Source organism: Aquila chrysaetos, chromosome 26 (genome assembly GCF_900496995.4).
Source record: "Aquila chrysaetos chrysaetos chromosome 26, bAquChr1.4, whole genome shotgun sequence".
Classification (NCBI taxonomy): Eukaryota; Metazoa; Chordata; class Aves; order Accipitriformes; family Accipitridae; genus Aquila; species Aquila chrysaetos.
In genome coordinates, this window is record NC_044029.1 from 15,595,532 (window position 1) to 15,620,594 (window position 25,063).

A 25,063-nucleotide genomic window follows, 5' to 3' on the forward strand; every position below is an offset into this window, starting at 1 on the left:
TGTGTGATATTAAGCATGGTGTAAATTTTTTGGTTTACTAGTTTGGTTTTTGCCTGTGAAATACAGATCCTCTTGCTGATCTCATTTCTGTGCACTGGGCTAATTTGCACTGATTTCCGTGAGCAGTTGAAAGTTTAAGACTTTCAAAAGTTGTGCCTAAAGAGGAGTCTTCTGAACTGTTTGGCTTTCAAAATTGTGCCATCAGACAGTCTGTATGCACAGAACTAGTTATTTTTTGAGCACTTCTGATAATCGAACTTGTTGTTTAAATTGGAAATAAAGCCCTAATTTTACATTTCATTTTTGGAAATGGTGATCCAGAAGGAGTTTTCATAGAATCTAGTTTGAAAATGGGTTGTGCTTAAACATCAGTTAAAACTTCAGTGGAAATTTAACCATTCATCACGTCAACTGTACCACTTTTTAATATCTGAGCTGTACTTTTGGCAAAGGACTGAACTGGATGAATGTGTTCCACATAGACATGTGTAAATTGTGCAAATTAGTGGTATGAAACACTGCTTTCTTTGTTACCTAGAGTTTCTGAAAAAGAGACTGCACCAAGCCCCAAAATGCTGCAGCAACCTGGCTCCAGAGAACAGCCACACCAGGACAGCACTGAGAAGAAAGACACGTCAGATCCTTTAACTGTTCCAGTCAAAAGGCGTTTAGTTTGGGGTGAACAAGAAGGTACTGAAGAAAGGGAGAACCGGCAATCAACAGAAGAGGAAAAAAACCAAGATGAACAGGCTGCAGTTGTGGCTCAGCAATTAGAAGAAAACAATAAAGATGCCAATGAAGATAAGAAAATTGAAGGGTAAAACTGAACGTTTTTGTGGTGTATACATATAATTTTTTCCTCTAACATCTAGGAAATCTGTAGATTAACTAATTTTTGTTTTAAAATCAGATTTACTTAAGAGAATATAAGTTGGTGTGAGACTACTTTGTGTTTAACGGTATTAGAAAGAATGAGAAAGTTCAAGATACTGAGGTGGTTGATGGAAATGGATCTACCATTAAGAATACGGGATTTCTAACTTGCAAGACAGAAGTTTGTAGAAGCATGAACAATTCTGATTTTTTTGTTCCAAAACTATATATTTTGCAGTATGGGCCTCTCAGAACAGGCTGTTCATTACACAGCAGCCACCTGTAGTGAAAATTAAAGCTCACAATTTCCTTCAAATTGACAGCATAGGATTGATAGGACTGAAAGGATAGAATACATGCTGATCTTGTACTTAGCATCTTTTTTTTCTTAAAAAAAATTCATGTGCAAAGATGAAGGACGGGAGGGAAAAAATAACTAGCATCCACTAGTTACTGTTGATTATGTTACTGAGCACAGGTGGGAAAAAGGTGTAGAAATAATGAGAGAGAAATTCAGTATGTGCATAGTACTGTAATTGGCAGTTGAAAGATCCAAATTATATCTAGTTACAGAAGTCTCAGGCTTTTTACTGTGCAAGTTCTGCATACTTTTTTTGGTAGAACAATGTTTTAGTTTGATAGATACTTAAATCTGAATAACTTTGGCCCTTGTTACCATACCATCTAAGCGTTTTGTATTTCTCATTGGGTTTTACCTTTGGTCTTGCAGCACGAATCAAAGGTAAGGAATTGTAATTGTCTCCTTTGGGGGTAATATCCTATATGCAAACCCAGGCAAAGAAAGATTGAGATGCTAGACTCAAATAGAAATTAAATGCAGGCTTTTGAAACCATCATCCTGAAAACATTCTTAAGTTTCTGTCTGATTCTAGAGGTGATCTAGTTTATAAATGTATCTCTGATTGACACAGAAGATTTTCTGTCATCCTGCAATGTGGTTGTGTGTGTGCTGAGATACGCTCTGGACTTGGCTGTGCAGAGCAGCTTAATACTTGCATGTTATCTAAGCCTGCTTGAGAGCTAGAAATGACGCATTCTTTGCCTAGATGTCCTCAGAGCATGTCTAGCATGCACTGACAGGATCAGGTTCCTTGCACAGTGTGGGTATGCCACCACGTCCTTTTGAAATGCATCTGGAGGAAGACAGAAGTGGTGACGCTGATTTATTTAATAACCTGGGGGCTAGAGTGGTTACATAAATGTGGGATACTTGGTTTCAGTTCCATCACGTCGACTGAAAAGAGTCAAACCCACATTCCCACCTCTAAGGTGGCAACCACATTCAAAGTTTTTCTGGGTGAGTACTCTTTCCAGCCCTCCTGTTGAGTCTCTGCTACTGTGCAGCAATACATTCAACGTGTCTTGGGACAGAGGGAGCCTGAATTTGCAGCTTGAGACTGTTTATGTATTTTATCCAGTTAAATAAAAAAAAAATAAATACAGAAACTGAGGCTCAAGGGCTGGAATCCAGGACTCCCCATTCCAAGCAGATGTTTTAGCTACAGGCTGTTGGTGTTTTATGGCCCTAACTGTCTTGCCTTAGGCTTCATTGTAGGAATGTATTAGGAACAGAAAGCTTGAGTGCAAGGCTTCTCAGTCCTTAGCTAATCCTTTAATCATTGCTCATTTTTTTTGCAGTGAGAATGCCTTAGTATTGAATTCTTCTGCAGCTGTGTCAAATTCTTCTTCTGTATCCTCGAGGACAGGCGGCAGGCTTCCTACTCCAAAGCTGAGAGCGCTTGGTGGAGCTCAGAGGACTCATCATGATCTCACTACCCCAACTGTTGGTAAAAAGACTTTTAAATGCAAAGCAGTATTTCAAGAATGAAAGAAAAAAAAGACACATATGAATTAATTTATTAGGTTATTTAAGGTAATAAAGCATTTTTCATCTTCTTCACTACAATAGGAGGTGCGGTTCTAGTGTCTCCTCCTAAATTCAAGTCTTCATCTTCACAGCAGAGAACACGAGGTTTAGGAACAGACCTTTCTTCAGCTAAGCAAGGTGCAAAAGACGCTTCCAAAAGAAGGTCCTTCCAGGTGAGCCAGGAAAGAGACTTACCATTATGCATTTTAGGAATGTGCTTTTTAAGTAATTGTGAATAATTTATTTAATAAATCTTGTTCCTGAGTAGTCATTTACTGTTCTAAAATTCTCAGCATCTATGACTAAAAAAGGCCAATGTCTGAATAAATAATTTGGGGGGGGAATCAAGCAAAGGAGTTGAGACTATTGGAGTGAGATTGGATGAGCTCTATTTTGTCTTTTTCTGCTAAATGCACAGGATCTGTTTTTAAAAAAAAAAACAAAACCAGTTGTTATCAAGAGCTGTCGATTTCCCCATTAATGTTACTGTAGCTTGCCACTGACACAGGGCACAGCTCCAGATTCCTTCACTTGAAAGAAGTTCAAGAAGGAGAGGTTGGGTGTCTATGTACAAGATAGGTAAATGTGCCATAATAGTTTCATTCTCTCTTTCCTTTACTTTTGTGCTTCTTTTACTTTGCAGCTTGCATAGTTACTAAAAGAAAAATAGAAACATTTAGGAGTTGTTTAACTGTCTTCCTCTCAAAATTGTGGGGTTTTTGTCAAGTTGCACTTAGTGTTCTACAAAGGTAGCTAGCATTTCACTGCATATGTCCTCTGTAGTAGGTTCTGTAACAGAAGCAGACACACTTGCCCGAGAAGTTGGTTATGTTGGTTTAAAATCTAAGAACACAGTTTTTTGCTGTGAAGAAAATAAGCTTTTGGTTTGACCTGACTAGATTACTTTCAGACCATGTTAAACACTTGTTATTAGGAATAGATTTTCTTTAAGCTGTCTCACAAACTTGAAATACTTATTCTTCCAGTATCCTCATGAGAAGTGTAACAGTGTAAAGCTAACGTTTGCTGCATATGTGAGGATCTGTACTGGAAGGCTGTATATGAGATGTTGGGTTTTTGTGTTTTTTGGTTATTTTTTTTTTCTTTCTATTGTGTTTTAGCCTGATGTGGAAGTGGAAGCTGTTTCACTCCTTACCTCTCCACCTGCTGGGCTGGGAACTTTGGATCCTCTGCCACTTAGGCAGGATCAGTGGCCTCCTAACAGTGTTTCTGATGAGCAAGTTCCTCTTGCTTCAGCCCATCAAGAGCATTCCTCTACACCTCCTGTGCTGAAGTCAGCCAAAAGCTGCTCTGTGCCTTGCTGGAGTCCCTCTCGTCGTATTCAAGGGACTCTCAAGGATCCAGAATTCCAGCATAATGGTGGGTTTTGTGTATTAACTTGCTGTGTTAGAGTGCTGCAGGATGGAAATGGCTACCGTTGTCTAATTTTGCCTTATTAATTTCAATAAGTACTTACTCATTATGAGAATAATTTGGTTTAGCATGAACAATGGTAATTTTTAATCTTTAGGCTACAACTGGATGGTGTGACACTTTTCCATCTGGAATTACCAACAGCGGTGTTGTCCTTGTTTCGGCTGGGATAGAGTTAATTTTCTTCTTAGTAGCTGGTACAGTGTGTTTTGGATTTAGTGTGAGAATAATGTTGATAACACATTGATGTTTTAGTTGTTGCTAAGTAGCGCTTATCCTAAGTTAAGGATTTTTCAGTTTCCCATGCTCTGCCATCGAGCAGGTGCATGAGAAGCAGGGAGGGAGCATGGCCAGGATAGCTGACCTGAGCTAACCAAAGGGATATTCCATACCATAGAATGTCGTGCTCAGTATATAAGCTGGGGGAGTTGGCCGGGAGAGGCGGATTGCTGCTTGGGCATCGGTCAGCAGGTGGTGAGCAGTTGCATTGTGCATCACTTGTCTTTTCTTGGTTGTTTTTTGTTTTTTGTTTTTTGTTATATTCCTTTTCATTATGATTATATTGTTAGTATTATATTTTATTTTACTTTAGTTATTAAATTGCTCTTATCTCAACCCATGAGTTCTACTTCTTTTTTTGATTCTCCTTCCCATCCCACTGGGACCGGGGGAAGTGAGCGAGTGGCTGTCTGGTGCCTCACTGCTGGCTGGGGTTAAACCACGACAGGTGTGTAACTGAGGACCTTTACAGTGTGGTATTATTTTGCAGGAGTTGTGGATTTCTGAGAGATAAGCTCCTTAAATATTTCTGCAGGATATAGAAACAAAGAAGCCATCTATAAAAGATGTATTGGATATTGAGAAAAGCCATTTCCTGGCAGAGGAGGAATTTGTGCTGGAGTATTTCACAGATTTTTTTTAACAATGTTTAGGGTTACTGGGGGCATAAATTTGATAAAGAAAAGAATCCTTCACCCCTTAGTCAAAATAAAGTTTATGTGCTTAAGTCTCCATTCCAGAAAGACTTTCTGTAGTTGCTTAAGGTTGCACAATTCTTGGTCCTTTAATTATAAAGATTACCTAAACTACAGTAGTATTTCCATTCTGGAATGGAACAAGTAGTTGTCAGATTAAGTGGGATGGTGAAATCCAGAGAATTTCCTTGGAAAGAGGTTAGAATTGGTGCTGTGTTCTAGCTCTGCACCTCAAGTGCAGTTCACTAACTTTTATTATATACCAAAGATAGGTGCCTTGAGAAGAATAGAGTAAAGTAAGTTTATTTTACCTCAGCTTAGAGTGAAAGAATCTCATGGAGTTTTTGGTATGTTTGCTATTTATAAGACCCATGTTTTGGAAATAATGTTGTAACCTTTTTAAACGTTCTAAAATGAAATATTATCCTTTGTCTGTCTGAAATGATTCAAAAATGTGCCTTTGACTTTTTGTCTTAGGGAATGTTGGCAATCCCAAAATGAGATCTTTCCAGTTACCCCTTCAGGAAAGAAGCTATAATGATGAAGGTATTTCTCGTCCCAAAGTATTGTTGTGTATCATGTGTATATTACCTAGATTAATTTTAACTTTTGCAGTAATGTGAGAGGTCTCTGAATGCAGTAAGTAATACTGGTTTATGTGATTGCATGAATAACTACTGCATTGTTTCATCAAAATAATTTGAAAATGTTCATCCTAGTAATCTGAAGTATGAATATGAAGGTATATTCTAGCATGAATAAACATTAAATGCGGCTGAAAATTAAATAGACCATTGTGGTTCAATATGGTTAATATAGCTTGCTCAGTTGCATACCTAAAATAATTTCCTCCCTGCACATTTTTTAAGCCTTTGTGTTGATAGCAACAGAAGAAGACTGCAAAATGATGACAGCTCAGGTTGCAGCTGCAGTAACTTTGGATGCAACTTTAAAAGTACCAGAAATCTTAAGAAAAAGATTTTGTTTGTGAGACTTCAGCACCAGATAGGCAGCATGCAATGATTCTACTGACTTTAATTTTCACACCTGTTCCTCTGCTCAGTGTATTAGGGGCACTTATGGCATCCTGTTACTCTGATTGCTGGTTTGGCCTTTTTTTCTGTTTACTGTAAAGTTAATCTGGGGGAGCAGCAAGGGCACAGTCCACCAGTGCATCTTCTTGGCCCTTTTGTGGACAGACACAAGTAAACTCTTTTACTAGCGTGAGTCAACCAAAGGCCCTGTAGCCTCCTTAGCTTGAGCTGCTATACATTGTTTCTTAGCATGGTGTATGAGGTTGAGCTTGGTGTGGTGCTGTGCTAGGCACAGTCATCTGTGTTTGGTTCAGATTAGAATATGGGCAGAGCAAGCTTATATCTGATTGCAGTTTATTTATAGGTATACCCCAGAGAAACCAAAAGCTTTTTTCTGTACACCTTACACTTGTTTGCTCCTTGGTTTTAACCAAGGTTCAGGCTGATTCTCTATTTTACTCATTGTAGTTGGCTGGAAAATATGTGGGTTGTGCAGATGGCTCAGCCAAGCATCTGTGTATCTACATAAAACATGCAAAATCCTATAGTACTCTGCAGCTTCCCACAAGCGTGTTGCACACAGACTAAATGCTGTAACTGCTGTTTCTTTTTTTTTTCTTATGAGCTGAGTAATGATATATGAGCTTTCAGAAATGGGTGCAATGTGCCAGCTTACAGATACTTCTTATGCCCGTATTTGTTCATATACATACAAAACTGGGAGTTATCCAATTACATGTCTGTTTGCAGAAGTGCAGTTAGGAGTTTTCTCATACATGGGAATATAGTTGTTGCGCATAGTGTGTGAGCCTGTTATGGGCTGTTTGGATCACTGTATTTCAAAAATTCAGAAATGCTGCTGAAAAGTTAATTGAAACACAAAGTACAGGTCCTGTTTGGATTGAGTTGTGGAATTTTTTGCTGGTTTTTTTGTTGGTAGTGGGGGCTGGAAAGTAGTGATACAGTTCTTTTTAATCCATTGCAGGAGAATGGGTGTCATTTTTCATAGAGAGCATCTTGACAGAGCTGTAGCAACATTTTAATAATGATGTTGAAGTATAATGTTGTGCTCTATCAGAGAAGCAGCATTCTAGGCTGCTTAATTTTAAGAGTTCTGCTGGGTATGAAGTGGACCTGTATTCAAAAGGAAGACCTTTCGAAAGTACATTTTTAAAGCATGCTTCTTGTTGTCTTTGTGTTAAACATCCTGTTTTCTTCAGAAGACACGTTTCTTCTAACAGCTTGGGGGACACTAGCTGGGTTTGGCACAGAAGGGCCCTTTCAGCAGCATAGGTTCTGATGTTTTAGTTATGTGTTATTCTACGGTTGTCCGCTCTGCTTGAAGAGGTGGGTTGCTTTCATGAATATATTATCAAAGTCTAGTCTGTACAGACTTCAGTGGCAGAGGAACGATTTCTGAGGAGAGTAAATGTAGAGATGACTTGGAGAATTGGGCAATTCCCAGGTGACAGTAGGGATCTCATTCTGGAGTTTGTCAAGAGTTGGGCATGTAGCTCTCTTAAACTTACCTTAGCATCCTAGTAGCTTTCTAGTGAGATTCTTTTCCAGCATGTCAGTTACCAAGTAATAGAACTGAAGTGTATTGTGGTACTATTTTAGCATCCGTTGTGAAAGAGGGCATAAAAATATTTGCACTTTCAAAGTCTGCCATGAATGTTAACTGTGCTTTAATATGTCTATTTAATCTTCCTTGTCGCTTTCCCCACAGATGACAGGTTGTCTCAGATTTCTGCTCGCTCGGCAGCATCTAGCTCACTTGCGTCTCAGATACTGGAACGAGCTCGGAAGAGGAAGGATTTCTGGGGCAAGACATAATCTCTCCCAGCTGTTGTATAGAAACTGTTCTGTAAAATTATTTCTTTTTTATAGTTTGTAGTGTACATTTTAAAAAATGGTGATTGTAAATATCATGCAGCATCCTTTCACTTACCACTAATATGGCCCAACTTTTAGGACTTGCCATCCCAATTTAAAATTTCAATATTTAAACCAGTGTTGAAAGTGTAGGTCCTTTATATCTGAGAGTTATGTCTTAATTCACTATGTCACAACAGCCACATGGGGTTTTATTTTATTTTTTTTTTACAGTGGCACCTCTTGAAACTGAGGTAATTATTTTTTTTTATGCAACCTGTGTGTTACTTTTCAAGGTATTTTGCTGCAGTCATGCGGTATGACCTGGGACGGTATTCAGGGGCAACACCATCGTTCACCAAACATCTCAGTTGCTTGATTTTAACCTATCTTAAAGGCAACTGTGGTATATTTGTTTATGTTACTGTATGAATTGTCAGTACAACACAGTGCTGTAACAAAAAGTTACTTTTACTACTTACTGCTTTTAACCTGTTACCAAAAAAATCTTATTATTTCTTAATGAAGCTAACATGGAACATACAGGAGTTTGAGAAAAGAACACTAAGTGTGAGGGTTTGTTCATTGTCCACAGTTTTTTGGCCAGGATGACTATTAGAGTTCAGTGTGTACAGTACTGCAGTCATGAGATGTACTGACATGAACTTTTGTCTTTTTGTGAGCAAGACCCGTGTTTAGTATTAACTTCAACTTTTCTAGAAAAAGCAACCTCAGCCACCTTAAACAGTGGCCTTCCACATCCTCACTTCAAACTCAGGTGTTTAGGAGTAGTTGATCTCTTAAAGTAAATTCAGAGGAATGTTTTTTCTTGACTTTGACATTTTAATTACCTCTCCTCCTAGTTGCCCATTTCTGGGAGACCAACATACTGTTACGATTGTCACAGTGAAAAAGGTTTGTGATTTATGCTGACAGCTTGTTTTATCTTTCCAAGTGATGCAAACAAGTTAACATGAAGTAGAGGAAATAGGTGGCTAGCAGGCAGTTTGGTTCTTTGTGTGTGGCTTCAAGTTTTAATACTACTTCATTTGGAAATTTTATACAAGAACAATTTGAATTTTGTACACATTTGCTTACATTTCAATTTTGTACACAATTATGTATGCATATTACTGAAAATAAAAGAGGTTGGTTGATTTGTTTCTGTTCAAGTTATGCCAGATAAGTTGGTAGAGCCTATTATGTTGGCTCTTCTCTGTTTAGTTCTGTGTTTCACTTGTTCAACTGGAATATCTGTGGACTTTTGAAAGACAAGATGTTACCTCGGAACTCAGCTTTAGAAAGAAGAAGTTACTAAAGCTAGATATGTTGATACTTGGAATTGTGACCCAGACTAGATGGATGCTATGCAGGCTGGAAGGTTGCAGTGCCCAAAGGGCCAGTCCTCAACAAATGAGGTGTTGATTTAAAGAGTGAGTGCTATCTAGCACTGACCATGTTAGAAAACAGTGTCCGCTTCTTCCAGAAGTTATGCATTGCAGTAGCTTCCTACCAGTGGAGTTGTTTGAAACAAGTCAAGGTATTTTATTTTATCATGGGGACTTCTGGGATTATTCTGTGGCATGCACTTAGTATGTAAGTTATAATTGGTCAGAAAGTTCCTACTGAAAGGGAAACTGTATTTGTGTGCAACAGCCTTTATGAAAATTGCCAGTTTTCCTCTAAAATGATAGTTTTATACTGGAAAACTTAATGGCTTAAAAAATGGAAATATTTTTGTTTAGGAAGGAATGTTGCCACAATGTATTGCAGGTGGGTTAATTTGTGTGTCTTCTGTCTACATTCTTCAAATTCAACACATTCTTGTGGTTCTCATGGCCAAGAGCTCTCATCATCCATTACTTCTCCTCTGTAGTACCTGTAATTTGAGTTTTATGAACTGTGTCCTCTTTTTAGATGCTTTATTTTTGTTTTTCTAGGTTTGCCTGGGATTCCTGGCTATCCAACAGCTCTGTCAGAGTTTTTGTGCAGGCCTGATTTTGAGGCCTGTAAGTCATAGATGATATAACAGCATAGGTGTCAATTTTTCTTACAGTATTGCACCATGAGTCTGGTGCATCTGGGTAGCTCTGAGTTTGTTAGATGTGTGCTGTATGGTACGTGTATATTGATTTCTGCCAAGGAGACAACAGATGTGGTAAAGGAGGGAGACATTTTTGTTGCATGGGGGTACAAACCCAATTTAGAGATGAAAATGGAAGCCCCTGGTGTCCCACACATCATCATGACATTATTTTCTATCTGAACAAATTTTAGCTTTTGCCTGAAATGTTCTAATTTAATTTACTATTGGACAGAAGTATTTAAGAGAAATGTAGACAAAATACCCTTTTTGAGTAATGCTAGTGCAAAGCTTCTGAAGGGTACTCTTCTGTAGTCTTCAAGGCAGATGTAAAATTCTTTATGCCTGCTTTCTGCTATTGTTGTTTATTTAGCTGAAGAGGGTTTTTTGTTTTGTTTTGTTGAATATTTCAGACCAACCTTCAAACATGTTTCCTGTTGTGTTTTCCAGCAAGCTGAACATGGAAAAAAGGTTCAAAAGTGCACCCTTTATTAATAATTACAAGTGCGTGCTGTACAGTGAATGTGTATTGTTTTCAAAGGAAATCTTAGAAGCCTTGGAGACACCAAGTAGATAAACAAGGAGGAAGGCAGTTGCCAATAGGAGATGCATCTAAGGAATAAACAGCTTTGGGATCTTGTCGACTTAAGGTCAAGATTTACAAAACCAGCACATTAATAATGGACCCAGTCAAAAAGTGTTGAATTAAATGTTTTCAGCTGCTGTTCCCAAGTTGGGTATACCCGCTGAGTGGATCTCACTGCTGGGGGTTCACAGCTCTCAACCCCCTGTACAAGTAAAGAAGCCAGCTCTTTCTCACTGACTGCTGCCAGCTGGGAAAAGGCTTTCCTTTACCCAGTATTCCTGCCAATAAAGCATTCCCCCAGCAAGCCCACAAAGAGCAGACTTGATTCCAGTCTGTCATGTCTCAAAAACCTCCCATCTTGCCAGATAATAAGACAGTTGCCTGTCTGCGAGAATGAGAAGCGAGCTCTCGGTTTCTTCTACTGAATCTTTTTTTGGATAAAAATGGTTGGTGACCTAGGGGTTGGAACAAAGATCTCCCTATTCCCAAAGCTATGCTCACTCTAGCATCCTCTTCCTCCTTTCTCTGGCCAAATCAGTCGTGGAATGACTTTGCCAGGAGGGATGAAGCGCCTTTCTCAGCACTTAGGCAACTCCTCCAGTGAGGTTTGGATGCCCCTGGGCATGAGGAGGGTTTTGAAGATTTAGCTAAACGGTTACAGTAGCAGTAAGGTAGTATTTAGGCACTTGCATCCCTTTATGGCTCTGGGCTTTCATTTCTTTTCAGAGTCTCAGTTTCCAGTGCCTTTCACGATGCATCAGCCTTCTCTACTTCAAATGCTGAAATTACCCCTGAAACACTGGATTGAACAGTTTGAGAAGAATTGTTTGAGGCTTTCCATCTCTGCAGGAAAGTTTGGAAGGACATCTGGGGTTGTGGATAATCCCATCCTACTAAAAAAATCCTGCTAAAATGCATTAGTTTTGCAATAATACTTTGTTGTTACTTTCAAATTTTAATGACATACTGAGGTGAGTTCTGAAACATAGTGTGAAGTATATAAATGTTGTTAACCTTACAAATGTAAGCAGTAAAGTTTCTTTAGCCATCAGAGCTAGATTGCTTTTAAGGAAAGTGTAGGCAACAAGGCATGTTTTTGGGACACACAGTGTGGATTAAGTCCCAAGGCTGCCCAGTGCTCTTCCAGTGATACTTAAATCACTATGGGTATGTTGTTGTATAGGGATTTTTCAGATTTTTTCAATGAATAGATCCATATGTCTTCTTTATTGCTCATATGGATCCATATGTAGTGAGTAACAACCTCCTGAAAACAGGTTTGCCTTCCCTGATGCCTTGCAGGTAGCCTGAGTTGAGTTCCCCCTGAACCTAAGGGCCACAGCCTGAAGCCCAGTGTGTGTTGCAGAAGGGTAAAAGGAAGCGAAGTTACTTACCAGCCACCAGCCTTCTCCTTCACTCACAAATTTTTCAAGTCCAGGTACTAAGATGTTTTTCTTATCTGACTCTTGGTGTCATCGCTTTCTGGCAGATAGCAGTGGAGGAAAAAGGGATTTCCAAATACTATCCATAATACTCGACAAGCAAATTTCTAGTACTTGAAGATGGGGCAGGAAGCATAGCTTCTTTGAACAATTTAGAGTGTGCTTATTTGTATAATGCCATATTGCTTTATTACATCTGCCTGTTCCTGCAAGGCTGAGCTGGCACCTAATGTTCTGGTGTCAGAGCAGTTCTTGCTGTCTGGTAAAATCTGTCAGCAAAGAGCCCCATCGCTATCTGATGCAAGTGGAAGTTTTGCTGTGCCCTCATTGACCAAGTTTTACTGTAGCCTGAAGCCAAGTTGTTCCATTATCCACATGCATGTGAATGTGTGATAAAGAAAACAAGCCAAACGGTAATTTTCATGTGAAGCGACCTAAATTAATGTCCTGATTCCAGCAGTTATTCAAACCTTTGCAGACAGGAGCCTTGGGAAGAGTGAGGGGGACGGTAGAGCTGCAGTTAACTCTTTGAAGCACAGTCAGTTCTTAGGCTTTGCTCTGCCTTGAAACCCGGTGGGAAAGTGTTACTCACATAGCAGTGATCACACCGAAAGTGAAAGCTGGAGAGTGGATAGTAGATGGTAGCTAACCAGAAAACTCCAGTTTCACAGAAATCCAAGTTTTATTTTGCTTTTTGATTCGACTTTAATATTGTGTTGAAGGAGGACATCAGGAGGTCTGTGTTAAAAAATGTGAATGAGCTTCCTAAATATTTTGATATTTACTACAGTTCATCCATGTCAGATATGAACTGACCTTGCGAGGTTTCTGTTTTGCAGTCTACGTTCTGGAGAAGCTTGTGGAGCAACTGGGCCATGCCTAGTTGATCTGAACTCAGCGTGCTGAACGTGCTGCGTTCAGGAAGAGCCCTGAGAAACTCTGACGGATGGTGCTCGGTGGTCCTGCAGCGTCTTGTTAGGGTGGAGGACTGAGAACCGCATGAGATTCACCAGGAGACTGGCAGTCCTTTGGGAAGGCGAGCAAGGCCTGATAGTGTTTACAGCTTACACGCCTTTTGTTGGATCAGTTTATTCCATTCATCGGGCTGGAATAAGAGTATAAGAGCAAAAGCACTCATTTGCTGGTATGAGCTTGCTTGTTGCAGGGGGAGTTTGGTGGCCACAGTCCTGGCAGCAAATCATCCTTAGTGCAGACAGTTCTTCGACAGAGGGGAAAAGGACAACTGAAGATTCTCACTCCCCACTTTCTTCAGAGCTCTTGATAAAGTCTTCTGGTAAGTGTGCATCAGCTTTGTAAATGTCACTGATTCACATTTATGCCAGCTTACCTTTCCTGAGGTGAGGAAGGCAGTGACCTGGGCAGGTTTTGCGTGTGTCTCGAAGCTTTTCCTTTAAACTGTGTTTATATCTGATATACACACATACTGTATGTGTGTCTGTGTATGTATATACATATGTGTGTCTGTATATACATTAAAAAAGTAGGTTTTTGTTCAAGGTGACTCTATTTAATAATGTCATGTGCTGGGGTGTCTCCAAAGCACCTACTTCAAGACTTGAAGTAGAACAGGAATGGCTGACAGGATCCAGGAAGCCTGTGCTTCTGGTTTTCTTCTTTCTTGGGTCCTTTTCTGGTCGCTGAGTTGGTGTGACACACACATACAGGCATCTGCAGATGCACCCTGTTCTGGAGAGCCCGGGTGCCCAGCTCTCACCCTGAGGTCTCTTGTGGGGCTGGTGGAACCCTGCCGAGGCTCGGTGTCCCCCCCCAGCCGGAGTGGGTCCATGAGTTCCCGGAACAGTGCTCTCGTGAGGAGCGCACTCTTCGTGTTTCCACTGGGAAGCTGGCTCCTGTTTACGTATTTTAGCTTACACGGCATGTGGCTAAAAACAGATAACCCAGGAAAACAGCATCCGAATTGCTAGGCTGTAGCTATTTTGTTTGGTCTCCTTTTGGCCCCATAAATCTCATGTTCTTGACAATAGTCCCACTCCAACAGGAAACTTGTTGACTCGGAGGGTCTCCTGGGAGATGCGCAATAGTATAACCTCCGGCTGGGTAAGGGCTGGGACATGGACTATTGACTTCCTGGGGACGGATCCTAAATAGAAGACTACTGTTAACAACATGGGAACCAACACCTCCTTCTCTAGCAGCCCTGTTATACGGAATAACTGAGCGGCCAAGGGCTCACCTTCAGGAGATGATGCTGAGCTCACAGCCTAGGTGGAAGTGCTGGTGTGTGGGCAGTGTCTGGGCACAAGTACTTCACCTTAAATAATGTTGCTTCCCGTCAAAATGGCCACACATCCTCAAGGTGGTGTGGATTCATTACCCGATAAAACTGATGATACTTGGTAAATGAAGGTGCGTAATGCTGGACCTATTTCTTAATCTGAGTAACTGTTTGTCACTGAATTCTGGATTATAAACCAGCTTGCAAAATTCTGTTCCCAGTTAGAGTGGTTTTCTTTGAGATACACTATGTCAGTAATTCCACTTTGCCATGTCACTGAGTCACTGCTGTGCAACCACATCACATTAACAGGAAGCACAGAAGTTTCAGTTCACCTGATCTGACTGTTCACCAGACATAGTTGGATATATGTAGGTCACTATATAAAATGACAGAGTCTCATAATACATGCACGATTTTACACTCTGAATTAAAAGAAATAGCCATCTGGTGGAAGGGTTAATAGCGATGCTGTTGGTGGCATGAGGCAATGTGCACTGAGATGGTCTGAATTCTCTTTTCTCCTGTCTGCAGTGATAAGTGATAGCTCTTATCGGCAAGTCTTATTAAAACTTTTGTTTATGCTTTACTAACATTGGCAGCAGTTGTCTGCAGAGGCAGGACCACTGGACTATTGCAGTATCTATTGCACTTCCATTGACACTGGGTTTTGATGGGTTTTCTTTTGTTTGTTTGTTTTCATATTAAACACTGAATCCTCCTGGCACTGCAATAAAAGTTACATCAGTGGTCCTGGGGTAGCAGTAATAACACTGGTAGCAGTAATAACGTTGGTAGCAGCTGTACAGTGTTGTCTTAACGTGTCTCTGGGTGGCTTTCTGTTGGATGTCCACTACATGAATGTTTCTGAGGTGAGAATAAAATTATTTAAACCAATTTTTTTTTTGTCCTAGAATGTCATTTAAAACAGTGACCGCAATGAACTATTAGTTCCCTTCCACTTAGACTTTTTGTGGTATGAAATACCAGTTTTATTATGTTTATTATATAGCATCTTATACTTAGGAGACCTAGAAATTATGTAACAACCAAGTGAAGGTCAGAAACAAAGATGTTTGATGAAATACCAGATATATAAGCAAAAGTGTTACTGACAGAGGAAATGTGTTACTCACTGTGTAACAAAAGTGTTACTGTCAGGGGAGGTAGGTGAATCGCACATCCTCTGCAAAAAGCCTGAGTCAGCAGTGTCTGTACTGAGATCTGACACAAGTCTTTTCCAAAGTCAACAAGCACTCCCAGGCTAAGCAATTTTAATACTACTACTAATCGTCCTCCCAAAAGTTTCAGAGTCCCTTACACAACATTAAACCTATGGTGAAAAAAGCAAAAATATGACAGTCAAATGCTATCTGTCCACTCCCAATCTCTGCGTTGCTATAATTTCCTCCATAGAAAATGAATTCCTTCTGCCACTCCTAATGATCATGCCCAGAAGACACTTGCCTGTGTACTAGGATGTTTTCATAATGAATGGCTGAATTACAGAAAAGCTTATTTTCAAGTTTTATAAAGAAAAATCAACTTCCATTACTGGTGTTTTCATTGCTGGGCAGAGAGCTGACTAAAATAAGGCTCCACTGGAGCTTGAGCTGAAACATTTTTAAAGTCTGCTTTAATCTTTTCAAGCTTGAAAGTCTAGGCAAAACCAGAGAAGAACTGAGATAAAATGCAATGAACTAGCTCACAAATGAGTTGGAGCAAAATGAAGAGGATGAGTGTGACCTGAAAGTTGAGGATGTCTGCATATAGATAGCGTGTTCAGTTTTAGGCATTATATGACCTGTGATCCATTTGTACAGATGGTTAAGCGGGGAGAATTTCGTCGCCAGGGAGAAGTCCCAAGAGGACGATACACAGGCTCACTCTTCCACATGCCTACTCTTGACAATGTTTGTAGCCCAGTGTCCGATCCTGAGGGTGTTTCTGGTAATGCAGTATAATCCTAGCTGATAGAAAAATGTATTAAAGCTCAAAAAATTCCTGCATGCCAGTGTGCTCGTGATGATGCAAAACAGCTGAATGTCAAAGTACAGTATTGGTTATTCACCTGTGGCCTCATTCAAAGTAAGAAGGAAGTGTCTGTGGCTTTTGAGGCAGACATGATGTAGAGTTCCAGTCCTCCTCAAAAAATCCTCTGTCCTCAATATGGGTCAAGAAGTCATTGTCGAGAATATTCAACCGCTATGGTTTCTTAATGAATTAGGGAAACTCCATGTAATTACACGTTAAAAGTTTATCGGTGAGGTCAGTGATAAGATAGACGTTTAACTCTTGGGATGGCACTGGGGAGAAAATATGATCTGTGAACAATTTCAAAATTATTTTTTTAATTAATTATACTTAAAAAGAAGGCAGAGGGTACTTTATAGAATTTCAGAGGTCTTGTTTTTAATTAAAAGCATAGCAGGTATGTTTTCTTGTAAGAATTTTGTATTTAAAACAGTGTTACTAGCCTTAAACATTAAAAATATCATTAAACCTAGAAAAAGTCATAAAATTAAAAAGCAAAATTACTTCCCTCCCCCCACTCTTCTCCCCCCCAACTCTCCTACCTCAGCTTGAAGAGGTCTTTTTTGGAGTTCTTTTTGTTTGCTTGTTTCTTTTCAAAAGAACATTGTTTTATAAAGAAAAGCTTGGTACTATCATGTATCATAAGACATCAGTAGTTCAGGCTCAAAGAGCAATTACTAAATTACCAGTTCCCATACCACTTGCTAGAATACTTGACAATGTTAACATAGGAAAGAATTAGTGAGAAAGGCTGCTCTTTTAAGACACGTTCTTCAGATGCGTTTTTTCCACTTTATTCTTTCTCCCCAAAGTAAGACCCACCAGTGGTGGTTTCAGCTAGGGTACCACATTTTAAATTAAATGCAGCTTTCCTTCCACTGATCTCTTCTGTCAGCTCTACAGTTCAGAGCAGCCTGTTTGGGGAGGGGTGTCTAAGCAATTTCTGTGAGGTTCACCTTCAGTGCTGGCTCAAGACCTTATTTTTCAGAAGTTTATTTTATTTCCTCCTCAAACAAGAAGAAAGAGAAATTCTTCCTCAACTGTAGCAGAAAACCTTCTGATTCCTTCCTCGTTCTCTGGACTTCAGCTGAGGACTGGAGTAAGAGGTTTTTAACCCCGTCTTTCCATAGGATGTAATGCTGAATGTGTATTTCCCATGCAGGGTGTGGTGAGCTAGTCAAAAGAGGTGATAGCAGTGACTAGTCACATCCTTGTTCAATGCAATCTCATAACGGTAGCAGCAGACCCTGGGAAGGGGAGGCACTTCCAAAGAAAGTCTCTTGACATGTTACAGGGAATAACTGCAGCCACGACTGTGGCTACACCATAACTCAGTGGTACATCCAGGACCAGCAGTCATCTCGTGGAAGGTGGTTGGGAAGAGGCCAGGAGTGGACTGATGAGCACAGGAACCATACAGTCTGCTAAAATTAGTGTCCAGCGAGATTTTGAACGTTCATTTTTGGGCTGGACCATACTCACAATAAGCTAGAGGGATGGAAAATAGGTTATTATAACTCACAACTGCAAACAAAAGGTTAAATAATGTGAAGGCTTTAGGAATGTCATAAAAACAGAATTTGTGAAATATGAATTAATGAACTTATAATATGCTTTTCAGCATTTCAGTGTCTGGAAAATAGAGGTGAATACCAGAGGTAGGGAGGTAAATGTAACAGTTGAAACAAAGCTTTTTAAAAGGCTCAGAAGGAGGACATCGTGGAACAGCCAAAAAGTAGTATGACTGAGGGAGGTGGTTAACAATACAGATGGGAGAAAGAGAGCCTTATCAAGTCTAATTTAACATTTTCTATGAAAATAGGTATGTCCCAGTGTATGGTTTCCAACACTAGAGCAGACAGACAGAAAGGATCCTGTAATGACTACATAAAAGAGGGCAGAAGAAAGATGCAGCATCAATTTCCTCATCCATCTGCCTGATGTTGTTCAAATATCCATCAGGAGGTGTGGGAAGCTTGGGACCAGGTGGGCTCCTTGCAGTGGTTTGAACGGATGCGAGTGGCACAGCACCTACTTACTCAGGTCATGAACCCTTTCCATGGGACTGGAGCCACAAGAAGAAGTCAGGCAAGCTGGATCCGTGTCTGACAAGGGTAAGCGGCCAAAGGGATGGAGAGGTGGGATCTGCCAGCAGGGCAGGAGGACGGGGAGTCTCGACCAGGGAGAGTCTGAATGCCCATTCACAGCTTTTGGTCTGGGTTTGGGACTTCTGTTCTGCTGGGTGAGCTGGTGGAGAAGTGCGAGAAACCTCAGTTAGAAGCAGACTTTGGTTATCAGCCTGTGTTTAACGCCTGGGGAGGAGTTCATGGGAATGCACTTCAGGGGAGGCCAATCAAACAAAACAGCCTCTCTGTCTGGATTTCTCCCAGTTTGGTCTTTAATGTCTGTCTTTTGACTAAGTATAACTCATCCTCCCATCTTCTCATTAACCTGTTCCCCCACTGGGCCCATTAGCCTGGCAGATGAAACATTTATGGAAAAGAGTTTATAAACCTGTTCTCGAATAGCTTGTCGACATCCTGGCTCCCGCCGTGCTTTCTGCTGCCTGCAGCGGTCGGGATGCTCCTGAAGGCTGGGCACGGGAATGGGTCCCTGAGAGGGACGCAGAAAGGGACGTGGTGATGGTGGCTCCAGGCTGAGGGGCTGCAGCTTCAAGGGCACAGACCTGTGCAGAGCTGATGCGGCAGGTATCCGAGGGCAACTGAGGCAGGACTGGGGCGCGGAGAGACGAATTCGTGCTGCGGATGCCTCAGGGGAGGCTAACGTGCAAATTGACGACAGCCAGCCTTTAACGGCTTCCTTTCGGGTGTAAGGAAAAGAGCGGGGCGTTTCAGCCCGCGGGGTAAGGCTGATTACGGCTCTTGTCCCGAGAGCCTCAGCCACGAAGGGTGAAGCCCAGCCCCAGGGATGCCCCTGTTGACTCCCGGAGGCAGAACTGGAGCCTCGGTTTTCCCGCTCCAATTTCTGACATTTGTCACCTGTGTGCTTTGTGGGCATTAGACAGCCAGGAGTCTGCATTTGTACCAGTTCTGCGTCCTCATGCATCACTGTCTACAACTGGGTTGCAAATTACTCTCTAAAGGGAATACAGTTTCCCTTTAGCACCCTGCGTAACATTTCAGACTAAAGGTGCAGCTCTGCCTTTACGTTAGCAGGACAGGGTCAGGACCGTGGAAGTCACCTGGATAAGCTGACCACAGCTCTGGTCATTACACCCGGTTACAGCCTGGAATATGGGTAATTTTTTGGAAAACGGGAATCTGGAGATCAGGGATGTGATAAATGTGGTGTTGGTCCTACGCAGTTTCCGATCTCTCCGAGATGATCGCACAGTGATGGGCAGATGGCCGGTGACTCCAGCAGGCCACTGTGTGAGAAAGGGTATTTGCAGGGTAGGAACCGTAGGTGGGCAGTGCTTTGGGTCTGGTACAGCCTGACCACTTGTGTATACCAGTCAGCAGCGGCGGAGCACCAGTCTTTTACCACAGAAGATGAACAAAACTTTATAGAAGTTACATTATCTGCCATCATACTGCCAATCCAATTAGTGTGTTACAATCAGCACAGGAGGCACAAACCGATAAAGTTCTCAAATATTTTTATGCAAAAAGAATTCAGCATTCCTGTCCCAGTAAAAGCCCCTGCTTTGCCCTGCATTAAAATTTGGTTTATTTTATAAGAAGCTAAAGATTACAATGGCCTTGAAGTTGTATTTGTGGGTTTTGTAGTGGTTAGGTAGTTCTCAGAAGAGGATACTGGAAAGTAAGAGACTTGCTGATGTCATTTTTATTTCACCACCAGTACCCAAAAAAAAAAAGCTGAGAGAGATGTTGGTGGCCCTATATAAGGTGTGCCTCACCTCCTGCAGAGCACATCAAGAATCACAGCAAAGGTAAGGCTTGCAGCCTTTGTGCCTCTCTCCCTTTGCCTTGCCCACTCTCCCTGATGCTAACACTGCTGTCTCTCGTCAGTGCTGAGTGCCGTAGCTGCGACCTCCTGGGACGGACGACTTTGGATCGTGAGCCATGGCCTCGTTGCTGACCTTGGCCAAGAGCTTCTCAGGATGGGTCTTCTTCTGCTGCTGCTGTTGTCTCCCTCTTCTTCTCACCAGCCCTCTGCCTCCGAAAGGGGCAGGGGTGGCTTCTAGCACCCATCATGCCTGCAGACTCAGGAAAATCAACTTCCAGCAGCCCTACATCAGGAATCGCACCTACACCTTGGCTAAAATGGTACGGTAACCCACGTGTCCTTCATGGCAGGATCTGAGGATCTCCTCCTCTGCCAGAGCCCTGGCTTCTCGCCTTCGGCATTCCTCTCTCTTTCTCATGCCTTTCTCCAGAAAAAAAACGTGCGTTTGCAGTAAGGCAGAGCTTGGGCGCGTGGAGCGGGTCCGTTGCCCGCTGGTTGTGTAGCCGGGGGAAGCTGCTGCCTCTCCTCCTCCTCCTCCCCTCGGGAACGGCAGCCCCCGGCACAGCGCAGCTCCTTCTCTCCAGCGGCCGCTGGAATCAGACTGGATCAATGCGAAACAGGAGCTTACATTTCTCCGTTTGCCCGGTCCCTTTGGAGCTGGGCCTGCTCGTCCTCCAGCCGCGGCCAGGCAGCTCCTCGGGCGTCTGACGGTGCTCCGCTCGGGCGGGTTTCTGGGCTGCCGGTTACGCCGTCGAGCGCCGCTGCACCTCCCAGCAGCGCCGCGGGCCGCCGTGAGGTCGGCCACCTGCGGCATCTGGTTTAGTCATCGTAACCGCTACGACATCTGATGTTTAAGAGGGGGACGGGAATTCAGACTTCTGCTTATTTATTTTCCAGTGATACTGATCTTGAATGTCACCCAGTTAAGGGGAGAAACAGACACAATGTCCAACTTATCGACCTGCAGCACACTGTCTATGGTGTCCATTCCCTTGTTTCACCGGCACTATTATTGATGAAAACCTTAGGGTTTATAATTAATTTTCAGGTAGGGTTCCCATCCCCACCTGACATTCCCTTTTTTTCCTCTCAGGCCAGGGTCTTGGATGAAGACACGGACAACAGGCTCATTGGGCAGCAGCTCTATGTTAACGTCAAGGTAAGCCTTACACCGGGAGGCTGCTCTTTGCATCCTTCTGCAGCACTCCTTGGTCTCTTGCTGTGATTTAACGTGACCTCTCACTTGCATACGTAGGAAAACAACCGCTGCTACGTGATGAAGAGGATTGCGGAGATTGTAGTGAAAGATGTCCTCCTCACCAAGGCCAAGGACCAGTACCCGTACGCTGAGGAGGTGGCACAGTTCTTGGCGTCCCTGACCTCAGAGCTGAGCAGATGTGTGAGTAGTGTTGGGTTTCTTTCCCTTCTCTGAGCTGTGACTCTTGTCACTGCTCCTGGATCTCAGAATGCTGCAAACAGCGGCAAAAGGCAGTGATATGAAAGGAAACCTCAGATCAAAGATATCAGACTCGAGCTTGATAGAAAGGTGTGAAAAAAAAAAAAGCACAATGTTGCATACAGCTGCCAATGTTATGTCTGGGTGTTTTCTTTTTTTAGAAATGCTCAGGACACAAAGAGCACATTGAAAAGAACGTGGAAGAAATGAAGAGCAAAATGAAACAGGTAAATTTTTTCCCAACACTTAAAAAGAGCAGTTCCAAACTCCAGTCATTTAGTTGGATTAAGGCTGACCTAATTATGAAATGAACTCTGGAGGTTATTTAGGAGGTGAAGCCTGCAGGGGCATTAAAGAGGGGATTAGATGGTAATTTAAACCTTCAGAAGTCAAGTTGCAGGTAACTATATGCTAGACTAGATTTGAATGAGCTGGTTTATGTCTTATGATATAATGACTCTAACAGAACTACTTGAGAGAGTAAGGAGAGTAAGTTCTCAATTCAGTTTCTGCGACAAGCCTAATTTCAATTTTCTGAGCAATAACAAGATGCTAAAACTTACATTCTGCTCTTTTCTAGTTGGGAGAGAATGGAAAGACTAAAGCCATTGGAGAACTGGATTTACTGTTTGACTACATAGAAAATGCCTGTACTGATGCCCCAAAGAAGGCAGGGAACAAGAAGACAAACTGAAAGAATTTCAGATCAGGCTTGAAGACATGTCTCTAAAAAACTCTTGCTATGCTCCAATTGATTAACTATTATGGAAACTGCACCCCTCTCCCCCACCCCCCCATGCAGTATATTTTTCACTTGTGCCAAAAATAGCAAACCAAGTAGGCACAGACAGGATGCATATTGCTGCCGCCTTTGAAAATGAAAACTCCAGGACAGTGTTTGCAGATCCATTTCAACACAGGGCATTAGTTATTTTCAAAGGCACACTCCTGTCCTCCCCATCTCCATAGGAATAAAGAAACCGTTTCTGTATTTTATATGCTGAGATTTGACACCTGTGAATCAGCTTTGGTCAAGGTAGGCAGTGATACGTAGCCAGTATGTTTTGAGCCTTTTACTTTGAAATCTCTCTTGCATATGTTGCCCCCTTCTGACCTTTACCTGAATAATTGGTATTTCAGACCAATTCAGAAATATTTTTTGTCATTCATATTTAATGGTAACTTATTTTAAGGTAATAATTATACAGCACTTTTATTTATATAGATTAATTGAAAAATATCCAAGGAAATGTATTTATGAAGCTGTACCAGAGGGTTTCAAGTGAACAATGAAATTAAAACTGCTGTGTGATATTTATATGCAGATGGATTGTTTTATAAATGCTTACTCTCTAATTTATTGCAATAAATATTTTGGTGCTCAAATATTGCCATTTACAGAGCTTGCCTCTTTTACTCAAACATAAGGGAGATGACACATACTGTGCCTGTGGGGCTGCTGGGCCAGTGGCTGTATTCTTCTATCCAGAAAGGATGGAATCTTGGTTTGGGGACAGGCTTCTTCACCATAAGGCTGCAATTTCAACTTATCACAGGCCAGGGCTTAGAGGGGAGCATGTGGGTCAGCTTTTCTTGTGGGGGGTGGTGGGAAAAATAACATCACTGCTGAGAGTCATTGGTTTGGTTCATTGATTCTGCCTCAGTATGCCTATAGACAAGATCCCATCTTGAATAGCTGCTGGTGAAAAGTCCCAAACTGTCCCCCTCCCCAGATCAGATGAGATGGAGACAAACAGCCAGGCAGCAGTTGCTACTGAAAACTCAGAGCACTGCATTTTCACTGCCCCATAGGCACGCAGAGCACAAACGATGCTCTACAGCATCAGGGATTTGAGAGTACTTCAGAAGAGAAGTGCTTGGTGCCTACTTTCGACACAAGCTCCTAGACAGAAAAACCCCAGGTCACTGAAGAGCAGTTTAATCCATCATTGTCATGTCCTTCAGCCATGTCCTTTAGGCAAAGACAGAGGAGTTGCTCTAGTGCAGCCAGGGACATTGGTGGCTGGACCAAGGTTAAAGACGTGAAAAGCATCCAAATAGTGAGAAGGCCAGAGGAAATATGTAAGAGCAGATTGTCAGCAACTGGTGAAAACTTCTTGAACAAGGCTTTACCATTTATTCATCAGGGCAAGAGGCATCCTGTCCACATCTGGGAAAAAAAAAATCACCACGAATGTCCTCAAATAAAGGACTCGGGGTGGCAGTGCAGATGAGGAGGGTGAAGTTTTATAAACACAGCGTATCAGGGACATACATGTAAAATGCTTGCTAAAAGGATACCTAGAAGACACCCCACGAATAGATACTCTAATACAGGAAAAACGTTGGCAGGAAATCTACCTTGATCTACCTTGGCAGCTTCATCAACTAAATTCAAAGAGAAATTAAAATTAGTCCAAAAATAGTTAGTCTCAACATGTCTTACATTGGCTGTTGAAGTTAGAGGGCATTTAAGTGGGATTAAACTATCCCATGTTGCTCCTGAAACAATTTTGAGATAAAAGCATCCATCCATACCTACTTTGAACAAGGTTTATGTGAACTGAAATTATAACTTTCTTGTGGGAACTCACATACTAGACTGGCATACGATCCATCCGGGTGATGGATGCCTGTTACCTGCCAAACTAGAAGCAATCAACATGGCTTACTTTGCTCCATACTCTCATTTGCATCCCACAACATATGAATTACATGCCTGTTTACAATCAAGGCAGAAGTGACCCAACAGTGACAGCCAGCCAGGATTTGGTACCACGTTACAGTGTTAGTGATTTAACCTTTTGTTATATTCAGTAGGATATTTATTTTCTTTCTTGTGGGATAAGCAATGATGTTGTCAAGAGCTGTTGGCCAATATCCTTTCCCTTATCACTCGAACATGCAACAGCTGACAGCAAAGGGAGGGAAGTTAAGCACCAAATGGGGAGTTGATCTCACTGACCTTTGGCAGACACAGTCTATCCCCAAGCTACACCCGGCTCCCTTTACAGTCAGTGGAGGGTAATAAGAATTACCCCGGTGTCATTCATCTCATCTACATTAGAGGTTTATAAAGAGTGTGCCTTTGGACAGAGTAATGCGACTTTGCCCCAAAAGTACCTGTTTTCTTCCTTGATTATAAATAGAGACTAGACCATGAACCACACATGCTGTTCCTCATTGATATAATCTCT

At 41.8% G+C, this 25,063-nt stretch overlaps 2 protein-coding genes across 35 annotated transcripts in view; both read left to right on the forward strand.

Moving 5' to 3' along the window:
* Positions 1 to 8,065, forward strand: part of MDM1 (Mdm1 nuclear protein) — a 74,648-nt gene extending 66,583 nt beyond the window's left edge. For 33 of the 34 annotated variants that reach the window (XM_041120479.1, XM_041120494.1, XM_041120489.1 and 30 more), the window contains 6 exons: positions 539 to 817; positions 2,533 to 2,681; positions 2,804 to 2,934; positions 3,883 to 4,141; positions 5,647 to 5,715; positions 7,933 to 8,065. In XM_041120479.1, coding sequence (XP_040976413.1) covers positions 539 to 817; positions 2,533 to 2,681; positions 2,804 to 2,934; positions 3,883 to 4,141; positions 5,647 to 5,715; positions 7,933 to 8,039 — 994 coding nt within the window. In that variant the 3' untranslated portion in view covers positions 8,040 to 8,065. Of the gene's footprint in view, positions 1 to 538; positions 818 to 2,532; positions 2,682 to 2,803; positions 2,935 to 3,882; positions 4,142 to 5,646; positions 5,716 to 7,932 lie in introns of those variants that run through there. The other variant, XM_041120508.1, reaches the window with a different exon arrangement.
* Positions 8,066 to 8,076: 11 nt separating this feature from the next.
* IL22 (interleukin 22) lies at positions 8,077 to 23,254 on the forward strand. Its single transcript, XM_030002914.2, has 9 exons — positions 8,077 to 8,993; positions 10,612 to 13,483; positions 18,303 to 18,594; positions 20,303 to 20,393; positions 20,473 to 20,730; positions 21,504 to 21,569; positions 21,666 to 21,809; positions 22,028 to 22,093; positions 22,447 to 23,254. The coding sequence occupies exons 5-9, from the start codon at positions 20,527 to 20,529 to the stop codon at positions 22,558 to 22,560; spliced, it is 594 nt and encodes a 197-aa protein (XP_029858774.1). The 5' UTR covers positions 8,077 to 8,993; positions 10,612 to 13,483; positions 18,303 to 18,594; positions 20,303 to 20,393; positions 20,473 to 20,526; the 3' UTR covers positions 22,561 to 23,254.
* Positions 23,255 to 25,063: the final 1,809 nt, after the last annotated feature.

Bases quoted from the DNA above. Each gene is read 5' to 3' on its own strand.
- IL22 (XM_030002914.2), top strand. From the start codon at position 20,527: ATGGCCTCGTTGCTGACCTTGGCCAAGAGCTTCTCAGGATGGGTCTTC. The intron at 21,570-21,665 runs GTAAGCCTTACA...TTGCATACGTAG, and splicing joins AGCTCTATGTTAACGTCAAG to GAAAACAACCGCTGCTACGT. The intron at 22,094-22,446 runs GTAAATTTTTTC...GCTCTTTTCTAG, and splicing joins TGAAGAGCAAAATGAAACAG to TTGGGAGAGAATGGAAAGAC.